General features: G+C 40.9%; 1 protein-coding gene across 4 annotated transcripts in view; it reads left to right on the top strand.

The window, feature by feature from the left end:
• The window catches only part of fam13b (family with sequence similarity 13 member B), a 74705-nt gene that overhangs the window by 46390 nt on the left and 11356 nt on the right, over positions 1–16959 (top strand). For all 4 annotated transcript variants that reach the window (XM_041943474.1, XM_041943475.1, XM_041943476.1 and 1 more), the window contains exons 8-13: positions 9670–9714; positions 13358–13453; positions 13972–14119; positions 15805–15902; positions 16672–16729; positions 16830–16959. In XM_041943474.1, coding sequence (XP_041799408.1) covers positions 9670–9714; positions 13358–13453; positions 13972–14119; positions 15805–15902; positions 16672–16729; positions 16830–16959 — 575 coding nt within the window. The remainder of the gene's footprint in view (positions 1–9669; positions 9715–13357; positions 13454–13971; positions 14120–15804; positions 15903–16671; positions 16730–16829) is intronic.

Raw genomic sequence — 16959 nt, 5'->3', positions numbered from 1 at the left:
AAATCAGTGATCAAAACTGTTTGCTGTCGAATGGATTAATCAACTAATCATTTCAGCTATTGTTGCATCAGTTCTTGTTCACAAAGCAAACTCTTAAGTGTAAAACAGACCTAACATGGGTTGAGCTGTATACAGATAAACTGTATTGTATGTCGGGACACCTCCTCGTGTATTATCACTTACTTAGAAACCAGGAATTGTTTTTACTTTTGTGGGCTTCAGCTTTGTCATAGAAAGCCGTAGAAAATATCAGTGTTCTGAGACACTACTGTGTTCTATTATAGATATAACATATCAACACCATAACAACACATTATGTGGAGGTTTTTATCTGAAGTACCTCACGGTTTGATCTTTCAAAGACACAGCAGCACATTATATCTTGCTCCCGCCATGGCTCGTGATCAGGCAAACAATGAACAAAGAATTTAAAGTAGCTCTGTGTTTGTAGATTACACAAAACTGTAGCTTTGTGAGCGTAGTCATAGAAATGCCAGTAGATCTTACTGGGAGCAAAAGCCACTATCGTTGTTTTACTTTTGTATAGATCCATTTGAAATGTGTGTTCACTATTCAGGCCTTGTTTCAACATGATGTCTTGACTTGTTTCAGAATTGGTTGTTTAGTGGGCACCATGCCACTAAGGGTGGATGACACTTTAACTTAATAAATCTTGTTCATCGTTGTCCCGCAGTGAAATGCCGAACATCTCTGAAAGCCATGGCTTGCATCTTAAAATTGCATTATGTTATAATGTTTCTCATAAAACAGACTTATTTTGTGCTGGTCCAAGCAAAACGGTGTAGTAGCCTCTTTCGAAGCAGCTGGTAACACAGAGTGAAAAGGTTGATTTGGTTTAGATTGGAATAACTCATCTTTCTTCGATTATTCTGTTGATATTCTTCGTCACACAACCACAGTTCAGATCAACCTCAGTCAGGAAACAATCAAATGGTAGATCAAACCCCTTTTTGCTCTCCTTGGCTTTCTAGGGCTCGGTAAAAGCTCGTATAATCTCCAGTCTGATGTCGCCTCTTACTTTGATTTGAAAGAAGTCGATCTGAAGTCTCATCCTATTGGAAACATGCAGGCTGACATGCAGAAACATTATGAGGACAGTAGGAACTAACCCAGTTTCCCTGTGAGTGTTTTGATCCAGTCATGATTATCAGTGTTGCACAACGTCGACACACATACAGTGTTCCCTCAGATGTAACTGAAATGCACATTTGAAACACTTTAATCTCCCTCCTTTTCTCTGCTGTCTCCTCCTCTGTGGGCTCCCCCTCTTTCTCTCTCTTTATGATCGGCTCAATTGTATGTCCATTCGGTCATTTGTTTAATGTAGTAATGCCAATGGTTGTCTGAGAGGCTGATGAAGGGCTGCCATCATGACACGCTCATAGACCCTGATATAAAACACTCAGGTGTCTGTGATTATATGCATCTTGTGTGTACAGTTATGCTTGTGTGTGTGTGTGTGTGTGTGTGTGTGTGTGTGTGTGCGCAATTACACAGCCCACTGGGCTGGCTGTAATAACTGCTGAGTTATAGTCACCACTGAGTGGACCAAAAAATCAACCACCCCTCCCACTTTCTGCCTCGTGATTGGCCCGCAGAACTCCTTCCCGCTTTACAATAGGCTCCCAGCGTCAGCCCCTCCCATCCCATTGGTCCTCCTGGAGTTGTTGCCTGGTTACATCAGAAGCTGGTATATTTGAGTAGAGCTCTGGATGTTTACTGCAGCACTTTTACAGACAGAGTGCAGACAGAGACAACCTCACTCAATAACACACACACTCACTGGAGAACACAGACACACACCGGTTCAGAGGACGCCACAGAATGCACCCAGGCGATACCCTGGCTCTGCTGCTAGACCTGCTGGTACTGACGCTGGCACCTCAAAGTGCTCAACTGGGATAACCTTCCCACTGGATACAAGGCCGACCTGCAGACCCAGCCGATACTGAAAGAGAAGAAATCTGAAGGGAGGAGAGACTGAGAGTTCAGACAGAACAAGCTTAACAGCTGGATACTGCTCCTACAGGAGATGTGTCAAGTGCTTAACAGGCAAAAAGAGGGGAGAGACAGAAATCGTGCTGCGTGTGGTTAAAAGTCAAGCTGACTCCCCTGCAGGATTTGAAAAATAATAAAACAGACTGGACTTTGATAACATACGTGTTAGCTTGCTGACCACACTGGGCAGAAGAAGAAGAAGAAGAAGAAGAAGGAGAAGAGGAAGAAGAGACACAGCAGTGATACTGACAGAAACCGGCAACATACTGAAACACCTACAGGCTGGATCCGCTGACATAAAACACCCAAATCAAAACAAAAAGGACAGATCACAGTGAGAGAAAACACAGCTGGAAAAATGAGAATGGCCTGTGACATTCTGCTGCAGAGGTAAACATCAGGGTTATGTAATTCCTCCAGTCTGACTGGAAAAGATGATTGGATGGATGAATGATTGGATAGAGGAGAAAGCAAATATGTGATTGGATGATAGATGAATTATTTAATTAATAACTGGAGAGTGAAAGAGAGGGAAAAGGGGTTACGAAGTGGGTTGATTAACAAAGGAAATGAAAAGGAGAAAGCTAGAAGACTGGATCAGTTTCCTTCCTAATGTGTGATTTAAAACCTTTTTTATCATGAATGGAAGAATGGAGGGAAATGAGTTGAATTGTGTTTCTTGTCCATTGTTTTTTGTTGCCAGGGAGAGATGAATGAGAATAATGAGAGAAGAGGAAGCCTGTGTCTTTTCTTCTGCAGGAATAGGAACAGAGCAGGAGAAGATGAAGAGGAAAGGGTCACGGCATTACTTAGCAGCTGGTATTATGTTATGCAATCTAAGCGTAAAGAAAGCAAGGCGGGGGTGCACTGGCTGAGAATGTGTCAGCATTTTGCTTCATAGAGGGGCAGAAACCTTTAGCAAGTAGGTGCACTCATAATTGGAGGAAATAGCAGTTGTTGGCAGCTTCTGTATGGTCTTAACATTATTGAGTACCAGAGTACCTTAAGAAGCTATTAGCAATCAATTTGAAAACTATATTCTAAATATATTTGCTCAGTATGTGTCAGAGAAGTGGTGAGGGAGAAGGGGTTTCATTTGCACTTTGTGTCTTTTACAATAAATCTGGAGTATTGCTGAAACGAACAGTTGACTTACTGATTGACAGTAAATTGGCTGGCAAAATCAAGTTAAGTTGTTCATCAAGAAAAATATAAGGATTTATTTAAGGCTGCAAGGAATGGTTATTTTCTATATCAGCTATTTTTTTATTAATTGGGTAATCAAGTCTAATTAATATAAAAAAACAACAACATGCCCATGACAGTTTCATCTTCATATTTCTTGTCCCATTTGGCCAACAGTCCAAAACCCAAAGATATTTACTACGATATAAAATAGGAGGAGAAGCTGAAGCTGGAACCAGACAATATTTGTTATGTTTGCTTGAAAAATTAATAACTGATTATCAGAATAGGTGCAGAGCAGTGTTTTATCTTTTAAATGTAACCAAACTGAACATCTCTTGTTTTGAACTCTTGTTGGATGCCACCTTTTCATCTCAGAAGTTGTGACATTTCATAGACTAAATAATTCATCAATAAATCCCAAAATAATCCACAGATCAATTGATTATGAAAATAATCATTAGTTACAGCCCTTATCTGGAGACTATTTGTACGTTTTTGTTTTTTTTTCCATATTTGTAATTTGATGTGGTGGCAGAAACTGTAAAGACTTCTGACACACATTGTTTATTGATATAGATCACTCAGTTATATGTGTCTTCATGCAGTGCCAAAAACATTTTAAGTGCAAGCTATTAGCAATCTTGCATCAGCTCCCCATGACTCTGCAAGAGGAAAGATTAATTGAAAGGAGGGCTGAGGAGGAAGAGAGAGGGGCTGTGGAAGATATGTTGAGTCAACTAAATAAAACAGATCATTTTTCTCAGATGGCCAAATGTCTGTGGGATGATTAAGGGAAAATGAATGAAGGAGAGCTGCGCCGGTCAGTTATAGTCCAAAGTGCAAAGCAATTCCGGGAAACAAACAAATGAGCCGTATCGATGCAAAAATCTTCACACTTTGACCTGGTGTGTGTTTGAGTTGTGTGTTATTTGAATGCAAACATCTGTTGTGAGGCTGTGTGAGAGTTTCTTGGCTCTGACATGAAGGAGTGTAAATGTTTACTGTTTCACAGGCAGCAAGAAGAGCTGTTTATGAGATGTAAGATGATGCTTAAGATTCTGTCTGTGTGTTTCTGTGAATCGTAGGCTGGCGTGTGTGTGTGTGTGTGTGTGTGTGTGTGTGTGTGTGTGTGTGTGTGTGTGTGTGTGTGTGTGTGTGTGTGTGTGTGTGTGTGTTTGAAGTAGGTTACTCGCCAAAGTGAAAAATGTCCTCTTGTACGTGTTTGTGTGTGTCCGTGTGTGTGGATGCGTAGACTGCAGCAGTCTGTAGTACCTCCCAGCCAGAACAGAGCAGAGTCAGGTCTGCTGACAACAGCACCTCTGTGGAATCGCAACTAACCTCAAACTCACCTTAGCAACACTCACACACGCACACACACACACACACACTCAGACATACACACACACTCACAGTCTCTCTGTGTCGCTGTTTCCTGTACATCAAGCCATCAGAATAATTGTAAATAATGTAAGGACGCCCTTGATCAGCCCTTTTCCTCTTTACCATCTGCACTGAGAACATGATGTTCCTCTGTTGTCATTTTATTCTGTTAATTTAATACAACACACAAAACCACAGACACTCTGAGGTGTTTTTGTTGCTCAGTAAGTCAGTTGAGATGAGGTTACTGATACCACAGCACAGCGTTTCAGCTCTGCACTAGCTATACACAGCTCTCTTAGCTGTGTGACACTGATACTCTTGCCCTATATACAGTATATGATATGTAGTACTACTGTATGTTTAGTCCAGTTGCTTACACAATAACAAAAATGAAATTGGCCAAATACCAAAAGCTGGACTGAACCACGCTCTGTTAAAATACAGTGTCAGAGTGAAAACTTCATATTGGACCAGAATAAGCAGGAAATAAAGATAAGATAAGATAAGATAAGATGAAACTTTATTTATCCCCAGCCGGGGAAATTTGGGCATTACAGCAGCATGTGATAGCAGTGGGAAGAAAATAGCAGCAGAGGTAAAGAACATTTGAGGAAAAAAAAAATACAAAATAAAAAGTACACTATATATATGTACATATTATACAAGCAAAAAGAAATTTAACTATATAAAAGAAAAATAAAATATGTTGAAAAAATAAATAAAAAATATGTTAAAAGTATGTATTGCCCAAGTAGCTGTGGAAAAAGAACAATGTAGGCTATGTAAACTAATTCCAGATAAGATTTTGTGATTTATTTTTAATCTCAGCAGTATTTAAGCCTAACTAAGCAGCGCTGCACAGACCTCGCACCAACGTATATAATTACTGTTGATTATGGATTATAAAGTTTGTGCCAGGAATGTTTTTCCGCATTAGTCCTCTACAACACTTGTGTCCTGTTAGGCCAGGACAGTGTCACACTTTCGCTGTCTGACACTGATACTTTTGCCCTATATACAGTATATGATATGTAATACTGCAGTATGTTGCTTACACAACAACAAAAATGAAATTGGCCAAATATCAAAAGCTGAACTGAACCACGCTCTGTAAAAATACAGTGTCAGAGTGAAAACTTTATATTGGACCAGAATAAGCAAGAAATAATTTGCAAGTGTTTCTGCAGTTTATTAATAGCAGAGCCAGAACTGTTCTCTGCTAACATATGAAGGTCACAAACCTTCTGGAGCTATAAAATGCTAGATTACAATATGATAGGCAGCCTAATACCCTCTGCTTCTCTGCTGCAGGAATATTTGTGCAGTACAGAAGCAGCTCTGATGAATTCTGCACAAATCCCTAATGCTTTCATTGCCAGTGAAACCTGCAGAGTCAGTCATATGTCACCTGCCTTTTAAGGATAAGTTGTCAGTTAACGTGTACAACTCTGATGCTTTTTTGACATGAAAACAGTACAAAGACAATATATTTATTGTTTGACCTCATCAGCTTCATTGATTTTTCTAAATTTATGCTCATTCTGAATTTGATGTCAGCAACACTTTTCAAACAAGTTGAGACAGGAGCAACAAGAGACTGGGAAAGCTGTGGAACGCTCCAGAAACACCTGTTTGGAACATTCCACAGGTAAACAGGTTGATTGGTGACAGGTGATAGTATCATGATTGGGTATGAAAGGAGCATCCTGGAAAGGCTCAGTCGTTCACAAGCAAGGTTGTTAACCATAATGTTAAAAAGAGGGTAATATTATAATCTCACAGGTTACATGGCTTGATACATGCTGCCATGTAATCTTATGTTAACATTTACTTAGATATGTCATTTTTTTTCTATTGAAATGAAATCCCAGGTGCATTAGTCAGGCCTCAGGTGATGCAGTAATCTGCCACCAGGGAGATTTTCTGCTGCGATCATGCTGAGAGATCTGGTTAGTGGACTGCAGATTAGCCTGATGTGATCTGAGTGAGTCTGGCAAGAACCGTTTTACGCTGCCACTCACCTCAGATGCCTTTCAGGATGTAGTTGATAAAACAATTGGGGAAATAAAAACAATAACCTTGTAATGAGGAGTGTGTTTTATTCCTTCTTTGAATCAAAATCATTAAATGGGAAGGTGGCAGTGATAGACTGATGATAATGGGGCAGTTCCTGGAAAGGAGCAGGTGAAAAATGGCTTCGTCATTGCTGCTAAACCAGATTTGAAAACAAGCAGACCATTTGTTTGGTTCTGAGACATTATCAAAGATAACATGGCTGCCTGCTTCGGCCACCTATAAAGGTTTTACAGTATCAGTGCCAACAGCTAGCGAAAGGTGTGACTCCTGACGTTGTTATCAAGGTCTTACTTCAGTCTTTGGCGACTACTGCAGTCGTCGTGGAGGGCAGGAGCTCATCTAATCCGACCTACTTGGAGCACTTTTGAAAGCCAAACCTCGATTTGCCAGCTAGTGCTTTTTGTCACCTTTGCACATGTGGCAATTTTAGGCCAAAATCAACAACAAGAATAAGCCTTCATGTGTCTTAATGATTTGGCAACACCCTGATGTTGATACGTTTTGAAAAAAACAGATGAAATCAAACATGGACCTTCATTAAAATTACCTGTCTTTATCAGGACTTGCACCAAGCTTTTCAGGGGGTTTTCAGTTACTTTTTTCAGTAATATTTTTTTTGCCAATTAGTAGGAAATGTAATGTTGGTAGTAACAGTTAATATTCATAAAATCAGAAAACAGAATTGACAGATGCATCTTTTACCCGTGCTTTGTTGAAAGGTAATTAATGATGTGCAAGATACTGTGTGTAGTGGACAGAAGTGCAAATAGAGGGTGATGTGTTGCTCTCTGCAATCTGTCATTTTCCTAAACCAGAGATGCTTTGCACGATAACACTGTTCCCATCTGTCCTCGTGGTGTGAAGCATGTTTGTTAGGCTGACAGCTGTGCTGCTTGATTAGTGAAGGAAAAATGCAAGAAACTTTCCACATAATGAGACATAGTCAAACGTCTTTAAAGCCACTTTCTACTGCATTGGGGATCTGAAATACTCAGTCCTTTATGCCCTTCATGGTGTCCTCGCCAGGGGAGAAATGCCCAGAAGGCCCCTGTAAAGGGTGTCATGACTAGGCTCAACTGACGCTGATAGAAAAGTTATCTCTGCTGCTCAGGGAGCTCAAGTACGGCAGCAACACCCCAAAGGCTGCGACAACCATTTTAGTTCAAGTCTTCAGGGGCTAAATGGTGTAAGGTCAGATAATATCTTTGCTACTTAAGGCACGTCGAGATTATGTAACTTCCTTGAGGACCCTATCTAGGATCTATTGTTAGTGATGCAGCCACCCAGCAAGGTCCCTTAGGGTTCAGCTCAGCAGGAGAGCCTGCTGTCAGATGCTATCGATGCTTCGAAGGGACAGTCGCTGCTGTAGGGAGCCTGCAGGGTGCGTCGAAAGGGCAGTTCTCTGTGTCGACTAGCAGGAGAAGAAGGGAGAGTTTCAGATGACAAAGGATGTGATGCAAACTCAGTGCACATAATCACTCAGAAGTATTTGTCAGATGTTGGAGAGAGACGGCATTATAGATGCTGGCTTTACATTAAGTGCTCATTTAACATTATCCAGCTCGGGAGAGCAAGAGAAAAGACGTGTTTTATGTTTGTTACTGTGCCTGTTTGCTCCTCTTCCCTTCACAACCACGTTGTTTTTGGTCGTGGTTTTGGCAGATTTACTGTTTGATCTCCTCAACACCAGCACCTGTCTATCTTTCTTTGTGTCTGTCTCTCCATCACATGCGTTCATGATCAAGCTTACAATGTCAGAAGTGGAATGTGGATGCTTGATACATTCCAGACCAGTAAGAAGGGAAGAGAGGATATTATAGAGGAATAAAAAACAGAAGCGAAAGATAGAGAAAATAATTTTTTTTTTTTTTCTTGAAAGTGTTATTGAGTGGAATGAGAGGAACTGAAAGATGGAATAAAGGTAGAAGTAGTAGTAAGGGATAAATTAATGGAGAGAAAAAATGAGCAGAAAGGAAAACGGTTAAGAGAAAAAAGTTGATAATGGAAGAAAAGGACTCTAACGAGGAGAAGAAAGAGGGCAGGAAAGACGGTTGAAAGGCAGTCGAAGGGAAATGATAACAAAAGCAACAAGGCACAGATTAGAAGGAAAGATGGAGAAAGAAGAATAAAAATGGAGGGCATTATCGTGTCCTATCAGCCATTAATAATTCAGCCTGTATCGATCTACCTGAGAACTTCTTACTGCATTAGGTGTGCGTGCGTGCGTGCGTGCGTGCGTGCGTGCGTGCTAAAGAGCCCCCAATCATCCACAAAAAATCTTGCATAACGTCAGCTGCTGTTTTTCTAATGAGATGAGTTTGCATGCACACACACACACACAGTATATACTATGAAACGTACCCGTGCACTTGGACATAATAAGAACGCCCTTGTGCTGTGTGTGGGAGTGTTATATAAATCTGGAGTCCTGGCGTGCCTGTCAGTGTGTGTATGTGTGTGTGAGACCAGCGGCAGGCTGCTGAATTAACGGACACAACTCAGCCTCCCTATTTCATGCAACACACACACACACACACTTCCTTGCTTATAGAGGAACATCGAGGAACAAATATGACTTGACACACACCCTTCTATCTGATCAGCAGGGTTTAGCAGAGCTCTGTAGCCTAAATAACAATCTGCCCACCCAGAGTGGCGCCAGTGGCTGAAAGAGTATGTGTGTGTGTGTGTGTGTGGTGCATTTCTTGAAATTGTCATTTGGCACAAGGGATCTTAGATTAGGACAACATAAACTCATCATGCTAATTTGCACACATCTTTATTTCATTCTTTTTCAACACACACTCGGTGTTTGATTTCTGTCTCTATAACACACACAGTATAGACAGATGCATCCATGGTTCAGTTGTTATTCTTCTCCCCTGTTTTGGCTCCTGCTGCCCGACATTCACACCCTCCAAGGTCATTTCATGTCAGTTTGGGAAGAGAGTCGAGAGGTACGTGATGTTCTAACCATGTTGTCCTTTTCCCCTCTCTCTACAGCTCCCACCTCTCCCCAATATCCATCCTGCCTGCTGACTCTGCCGAGTGAGTACACACACAAGTAATTTTATCCACTCATAATAACATGCATAGGTTCTCCTTCATGTACACACAGTCCTATATTCATCTAACAACCTACACACATTGACATCTAAAGTAATTAAACAGTCATATCCTACAAATGTTATGAAGAGTATGGTACAAAAACGGCAAAGAAGTGGTGAGAGAGAGCGATAACCAGGTTAGCTGAAGTGTGAAGAGGGAGTAAAGGGCCATCTGCTCAAGAGCAGAGACAATAACAGGAATCAGGAGAGAAGAAGCGCTGGCAGCTGAGAAGAGCTGAGAGAAAGGTAAGAGGTTAAGGGGAAGTGATGAGGAGGAAAGGCAGCCTTGTGTTTTGATTATGAAGCTAAACTAAAGCATTTTGCATGGCTTGCTGCTTTTAGAGCCCCAAGGACATGACCTCAGCAGTCACATGACTGTCAGGCCGCTGCACCGCTGCATGCCATGGAGACAGAATAAAGCAGATTTCTACAGTGATGTACTTTAGTGTGAGTTTACTGACCTGAAGGCTTGAGGGCACAAACACAAGATGTCGTCAGGGCTCAGAAATAGCCAGTAGTCTAATGCACCAGTGACAAAAAAGATCAAATTTGAAGCAAATCGATCCTGCCAAAATCATCATCTTCAGTTTGACCATTTCTATTTATTGACATAAACATATTATCAATGAATCTGCTTATTATTTTCTTAATTATTTGATTGTTATGTCCAAAAATGTCAGAAAATAGTGAAAAATGCTTCATTATTTCCTGAAGCCCAAGGTGACATGTTTTTTTTTGTCTAAAACTCAAATATATTCAAGTTGCTCAAAGAAAAGAAGCAAATCCTCGCAGTTAACTGGACAAAACTTTGCAAGTTTTAGCATTTTTGCTTAAAAAATGACATTATCAATTATCAGTTTCAGCTGTAACATGTTGGCACAGCATTTCTCCCACAGGGAATAGCCTGTTTATTAGTCAAACTTCATGTAGATAAACAAAAACCTGTAAACCAAAAACCCAACTTTAAAAAGCAAGCAAACAGTCAAACCAATAGTTATACATAAGCAAATAGACGGACAGATTGATGTTGAATCCCAGTCTTTGTGGCTGGTGGAGGAAAATGTGTCATTTGCATTTTATTCACCAGAAGTTTGCCTGTCTTGGTGTCATGTGAGTACAGCCACTGTCTCCATTTCCAGAAGGCCATCAAATAGCTGCAAGGGCCTCAGTTATCCAGACAGTCTTGTGTCTCTTAGTGTGATTAATGTCTTCATTTTCCTGTGGCTAGCAGAATGTGATCAAAAGGCCTCCCCTCTGTTGAACAGCAGCGAAAATGAATGCACTTCTCTTGATTATGTGTGTGAATGGAAAAAAAACCTGCGAGCTGTTAGGTAACTGTGTTTGAGTGTGATGGATAGTTATTATTTGTAGAGCTTCCTGCAGTGACAGCTTGGGTTGCTGCTGCAGGCGAAGGTGAGTCCAGGGAAATGTGTGCACAGTTCACAGTTGATACATCCTCAGCTAACACACACATTTATTTGACCTCGGGTCCGACCCCTTTATAAGTTTAACCTTAAATGGCCGCAGACCTGAAGTCCAAACGCAGTTATATCCAGCTCCAAGTCTCCCATTTAAAATCTTGCAACTTTGTTGGTGTAAATATGTTGGATACACCAAACACACACAGTGTGATCTTATGAGTGAGACAGTATGATCCATCAGGAGCAGCAGCTGGTGTGGAGGAGTGTGAAGAGAGATTTGGGAGTTTTCCCAGTTAATGTCTTTTCAACCTCGACTGCTGTCTAAGCTGGAGGAGAAACAAAGCTAACAGCCTGCAAGAAGCCAGAGTAAATGAGGAAGGGATACATTATGATCACACTCACACGTGGTCAAGCCAGTTAAATAAAGTCTGAGCAGAGCCGGTGGATCAGCCGCTGCATGTCAGTGTAGAGGAGTTCAGAGTCTGACTGCTGTTGTTACCTTTTATAGACCCTAATGTCCTCTCCTCCTCTCTCCTCCCTGGCTCTAGCTTAAGCATTATTAATCCTTTCAGAACTGAAGCAGGTTATTGACTTAATATGGACTTGTTAAATAGCCCAGAATGGAAAAGAAACCATTTCAGTGATTATTAGGCTCTGAAAATGTTTGAATCATTAGTAACCTTTAGTAAATGTCTCTTACTATATGCCCCTCGTTGGCTGATACATTGTTGTACTTGGTATGGAGGTTAACACATCAGTTTGTCATTTAAAGCCTCCAGTCTTTTGTCTGTTAATTGATTATCTGAGCTCTTTCTATTTATTAAAAAAGGCTGATGACAGGTAGGATTATGTGTGGAGGCTTACATGTGGTTCCAGAGATGAAGGTTTTAACCTACGCATCATTACTGGGCACTGCTAAACCTTATTGTGAACACAAAGGTCTTAATTAAATGGATGAACAATGCACTAAGCTTATTGGATTCAGTATAACTGAACACAGAGCACATCTAGAGACAATTCAGTAATTGAACACAATGGAGAGCATTACACACGATTGAACCCTATTTGTAGAGCAGAGAATAGCAGCTATATTTAACACTTTACAACAGTTAATTAACTGGTAACACTTACAGATGCTAAGTTTCCAAAAGTACAGGAACTTTGGGTCCAGGGCTTGCAGCACTGACCATATCTGATTGGTTGAGTACTTGCAGCATTTTATTTCTGCCACCATTTTTAAAAATATGTAGTTTTTTTTTTTTTTTGGACCAGTGATGAGGTTGCTTAATCATCACGTGCAAAAGTAATGTGTAAAAACTGTCACTTTTTCATATATCAGTGGACTAATTTTCTTAATCCATAATTGTTTGTTCCTTGAAAAGTTGTTCCTGGGACTAAAAGCTCCAGGTACTTTGGGTGGAAACTTGGCTTAATTTTAAAGTATATTTTTGGTGTATGATTGTTGGTGGTGAACGTTGCAATAGTAGGTTACAGGTGCAAAATACCTGCAGAAAGTGCAACATGCATTATTGCAGAAGGCTGCTGTTACCATATATACTGTAATTGATTATAGACATGCATTCATACAAACATACATGCAGGCACCCATATTCATTTATGGACATTTTTATTGGCTTTTTTTTTTACCTCCTGTCATGGAGTTCCACCATCACTGAATAAAAAGAGAAAACATGGTCACATGGTCCAGAGTAGTTATGGTAAACCTTTGGCTTTGGTCCTGTATAGATGCAGTCACTGGTAAACTTACCCGTTACAGTTTACCCTCATTACAGTTGAACTAAACTTATTCAAGCAGAAGAAACATGGGCCGCATGGGTTCTCAGCATTTAACACAGGTTTTAACACAGACTGCAACTGAACAGTAACTAAATACCTTGTCATTGTTCAAAAGTGGGACAGCCTCAAAGAAAACCTGTAAAGCTCAGGGGACAAAATATAAAACTAACTGACTAACACTGTCAGGGTTTGATGTCCACTGAAGTCTCCCTGACATGTTAAATACTGAATTTAAGGTTTAACAAAACTACGATAGCCTGCTCATGTGTTCAGGACGCAACAGAAAACTTAATACACAGTACAAAACAACAATGCACATTAGAAGTCTTGATGAATTGAGTCAATGTATTGTGTGTGTCTTCCCAGGATAATTCAGCGAACCATCAGGGCTGCAGTGGAGCAACACTTCTTTGAGCTGAAAACCTCCATCGACCAAGACCTCAGCAACTACGACAGCCAGGGGTGAGAGTGCATGCACACACATGCGTTACATAAACAGACATGAAACCCACACCGCACTTGGATCAAGTTTAAGAACATATACACGATGAAGTTCTGTACAGCTTTGCCAAAACTGTGTTGCTTTTCTCCTCCATGCACCTGCTGGCTGAAACACGCATTACACAGATTCCTCAGGGGTTCAAAGTAGCATCAGATGACTTTAAAGCAACATATTTGTCATAGTGACCATTGCACAAAGCTAGCCAGATGGTTCCGCTTACCAGTAAACATGTTGACAGCTGTGATGTTAATTAGCAAACTGTACATGTTGAGGGCAGCAGCTGTTCACTGGTCAGTCACCTTAGAGACAAAACAAGATGTCCAGGAGTCTTCCACTGTATACTAAAATAGCTGTTATGTAAGCATGCACTTCTGCCACTAAGACACAAGCTGCATTTCAGTGTTATAAGTTAAAAAATTTGAATAAATGTATTAGTTTTGTTAAAAGTGTCATTATGTTATTAACTGTTTTTCCCCAGGGTGAGTCCCAGTGAGCCTGCAGACCAGGGTTGCCATGGATACGAGGAGCCACAAACTGACCCTGAGGACAGTCCCTGCAACACAGAAGGGGAAACCCCGCTCACACAGGCCGACCCGCACGCACAACAAAGCCAGAAAGACACACAGGTCTGTGGGACACACGGAAACGCACAAAAACTGTCCATGTTTTAGCTAGCATCCTACTGGACATCAACACACACACACACACACACATCCGAGAAACAGTCATCCATGTTACTCATTCTAAATGTAACAGTGACAAAACCCCGTTTGTCTCCCCTGTGTACACAAATTGAAAGTGACACCAGATGACGAGACACACACAATACACAGATCATGACCAGTTGCTGTGTGGGCTAGCAGCATATTTCCCATAGCTAACCGCCTTCCTGCGTCAGTTCATTCCAAGGCTGAATGTTTGATATTATCAGCACAGTCCATCTTTGTTCTGCTCTGACTGCCACAATATCTGGAATTCTACTGGGGAAGCAAGCAGCGATAATAACAACAGAGTAGTTTTACAAATATACACACAGATCAATGAGTATGCTGAATATACAGGCGGTGCTTTGATCCCACTTATAGTCATGAGGGAATGATATAAGGAAGAAATATACCTGAAAAGAAGTTCTGCTCTGTGTGAAAGTGATGAAAACCAGAGAGGGTCTGAATCATCCTCTTTTTTGTAGTTTTTCGAAATCAACGATCATATTGACTTTTACTGTATCTGCTGTATATCAGGGGTACATATTAGAAGTACGACCAAAATTGGGATCACATTTCAAACAACTCGTATTCGTAACACATACAAATTTAAACTCAAGAGGTTAAAGGTAAAAATGTTTCCCTTAATTTCTAGGAAGAAATGTTTGGTACTTCATTAACATGTGAAAAATTCTTCTTCATCAAGAGTCATGTACATTTTTAGTAAGTCTTGTCTCTGTGGAAATCAAATCCCTGTAATGATACTACCCCCCTTGAACCCCCTTTGAGCCTCAGTGGCTCTTGTCCCAAGAACCATTTTAGCGTCCGGACGGCAGGAGCAAGGTGAGAAGGAGACAACATGGCAGACAGAGTGAGATGCGTCCTGAGACTGATGAGAAACCTGTCACCTCTTTAAACAATAATCTCAGTCAGGTTCTTTAAATAGATGAACCAAGAGCCAAAGAACGACAGCAACACCTGTGCACTAAACCACAAAACACACACACTCTCCGACTGTCTGATGTGCTGTATGTGCATGCTGTGTGTATCCTGTTCCTCACTACAACTCATTGCAGAGAGACATGTGACAGCCACCACTTTTCTCTCCTCCTCAAACCTGTGCAGCTCAGTTCAGTGAACAGGTAGCACAGAAACCTCCAGTATGGATGTTTAGAACCTTAAATCATCAATAACGCTGCAGTTTTAGTCATGACGATTGCAGTGAAACCTTCTCAGTTGTGTGTGGGGAGTTATAAAGGTTAGCAGTAGTGATCGTAAAAACGCCCCTTCACCTTGACTTTGCACTGCAAAGGGTTAGAGAGATAAGACAGATAATCATAAGATTAAGATATATGTTTGTACAGTTTACCACTTTGTTTCCTCACCTGATGGATGTAGCTGTAATTTTTATGTGCTGTAATAAATAGAGGGCCTCATTAGAATAATTATTTCTGTCGGATCTTTTTACTGTTGAAAACAAAGCACAAAAACCTTGTGTTTATACTGAGCAGAAGTGAAACATCATGATGTGTGGAGTGTCTAAGAGCAGCGATGCACCTGTTTATGTGACATTCATAGTTTCTGTTCTTGTTGGTGCTCTCTCTCAGGATTCACTGGACTCTGGCGCCACCCTGGAGGAGAGCTCGGGAATGGACCTGGATGCAGAGGCTGTCAGAGATGCTGAGAACAACATCAACACTGCCAGGTGGGCTGGGTTGAGTTCAGTTTCACCTTTATCAAGAACAGACAAAGTTATTAGAGTCTAATGGTTGAAGTATCAAGACCAAGGACTTCATTCTTTCCCAGAGAGAGTGAAATTCACTGTCTTTATCTCATGCAGGGATGTTGTCCTGCACTCATCACTTGACACATCACGTCTACAATCACTTGACATGCCGCCTCAGTCAGAGCTCGTTTTTACGCTGCATCGGAAACAGACACACATAAGGCATATTAACATATACTGCATGCTAATGTACTGGGGTGTAATTGTAAAAGCATTTCAGGCAGCCTCAGTTTTAATCCTGTTTCACACCTTTTTAGGAAAAAATGTGCAAAAGATCAGAGGACACAGCAGCTTTGTGTGTTTTTTTTCCCATGAGAAATCATTCATGACGTGAAAAAGCTTTTAGCCGTATGACTTTAGAGTGACTCTTGATCAGCTGTTGTTCAGATCTGCCACAGATACCAACAATTTCTGAGGAAGACTCCAAATAAGGTGGAAGAATTATGACTAAAATACTTTGGGATCTCCAAATTATTGTCATTAAAAATGTTTAGATTTTGCTCAAAGATCCCTCTGTGTTTGCAGACCATAAAGACTGTCAGCACGTGAAAGAAATACAAGCTTCCATGTTTATTTTACATAGAAATAAACTAGATATCTGAACAAAAGATATTTCCATAATAAGTATAATTTAGGAAATACACAGCTCGAGTTGATTTTTTATGTTTTTTTTATGCTTCTTCTTCAGGCAGGACAATCAGCCCTGTGACATCATGGAGCAGACTCAGACTGACACCATAAGCTGTGTAAGTAGCAATAAATGGGAATATATCATCCCGTCACATCTATGTTCCTTCATTCCCTCCATCCCTGACTCGTTTCTTTAATCTCTCTCTCTTCCTTCAGGACCTGGGCTCATGCCGCTGTGACCAGAACGCCAACACCAGCGAGAACAACAGGAACCATCTGTTGCCATGCCAACCAAACTCTGGCCACAACCCCCACCTCCAGCTCTTCCCTGACAACCAATGGGAAG

The sequence above is a fragment of the Chelmon rostratus genome, chromosome 9, assembly GCF_017976325.1.
Source record: "Chelmon rostratus isolate fCheRos1 chromosome 9, fCheRos1.pri, whole genome shotgun sequence".
Lineage (NCBI taxonomy): Eukaryota > Metazoa > Chordata > Actinopteri > Chaetodontiformes > Chaetodontidae > Chelmon > Chelmon rostratus.
Note: the sequence above shows the minus strand (reverse complement) of the source record. Positions and strands in the feature narration are given on the sequence as shown.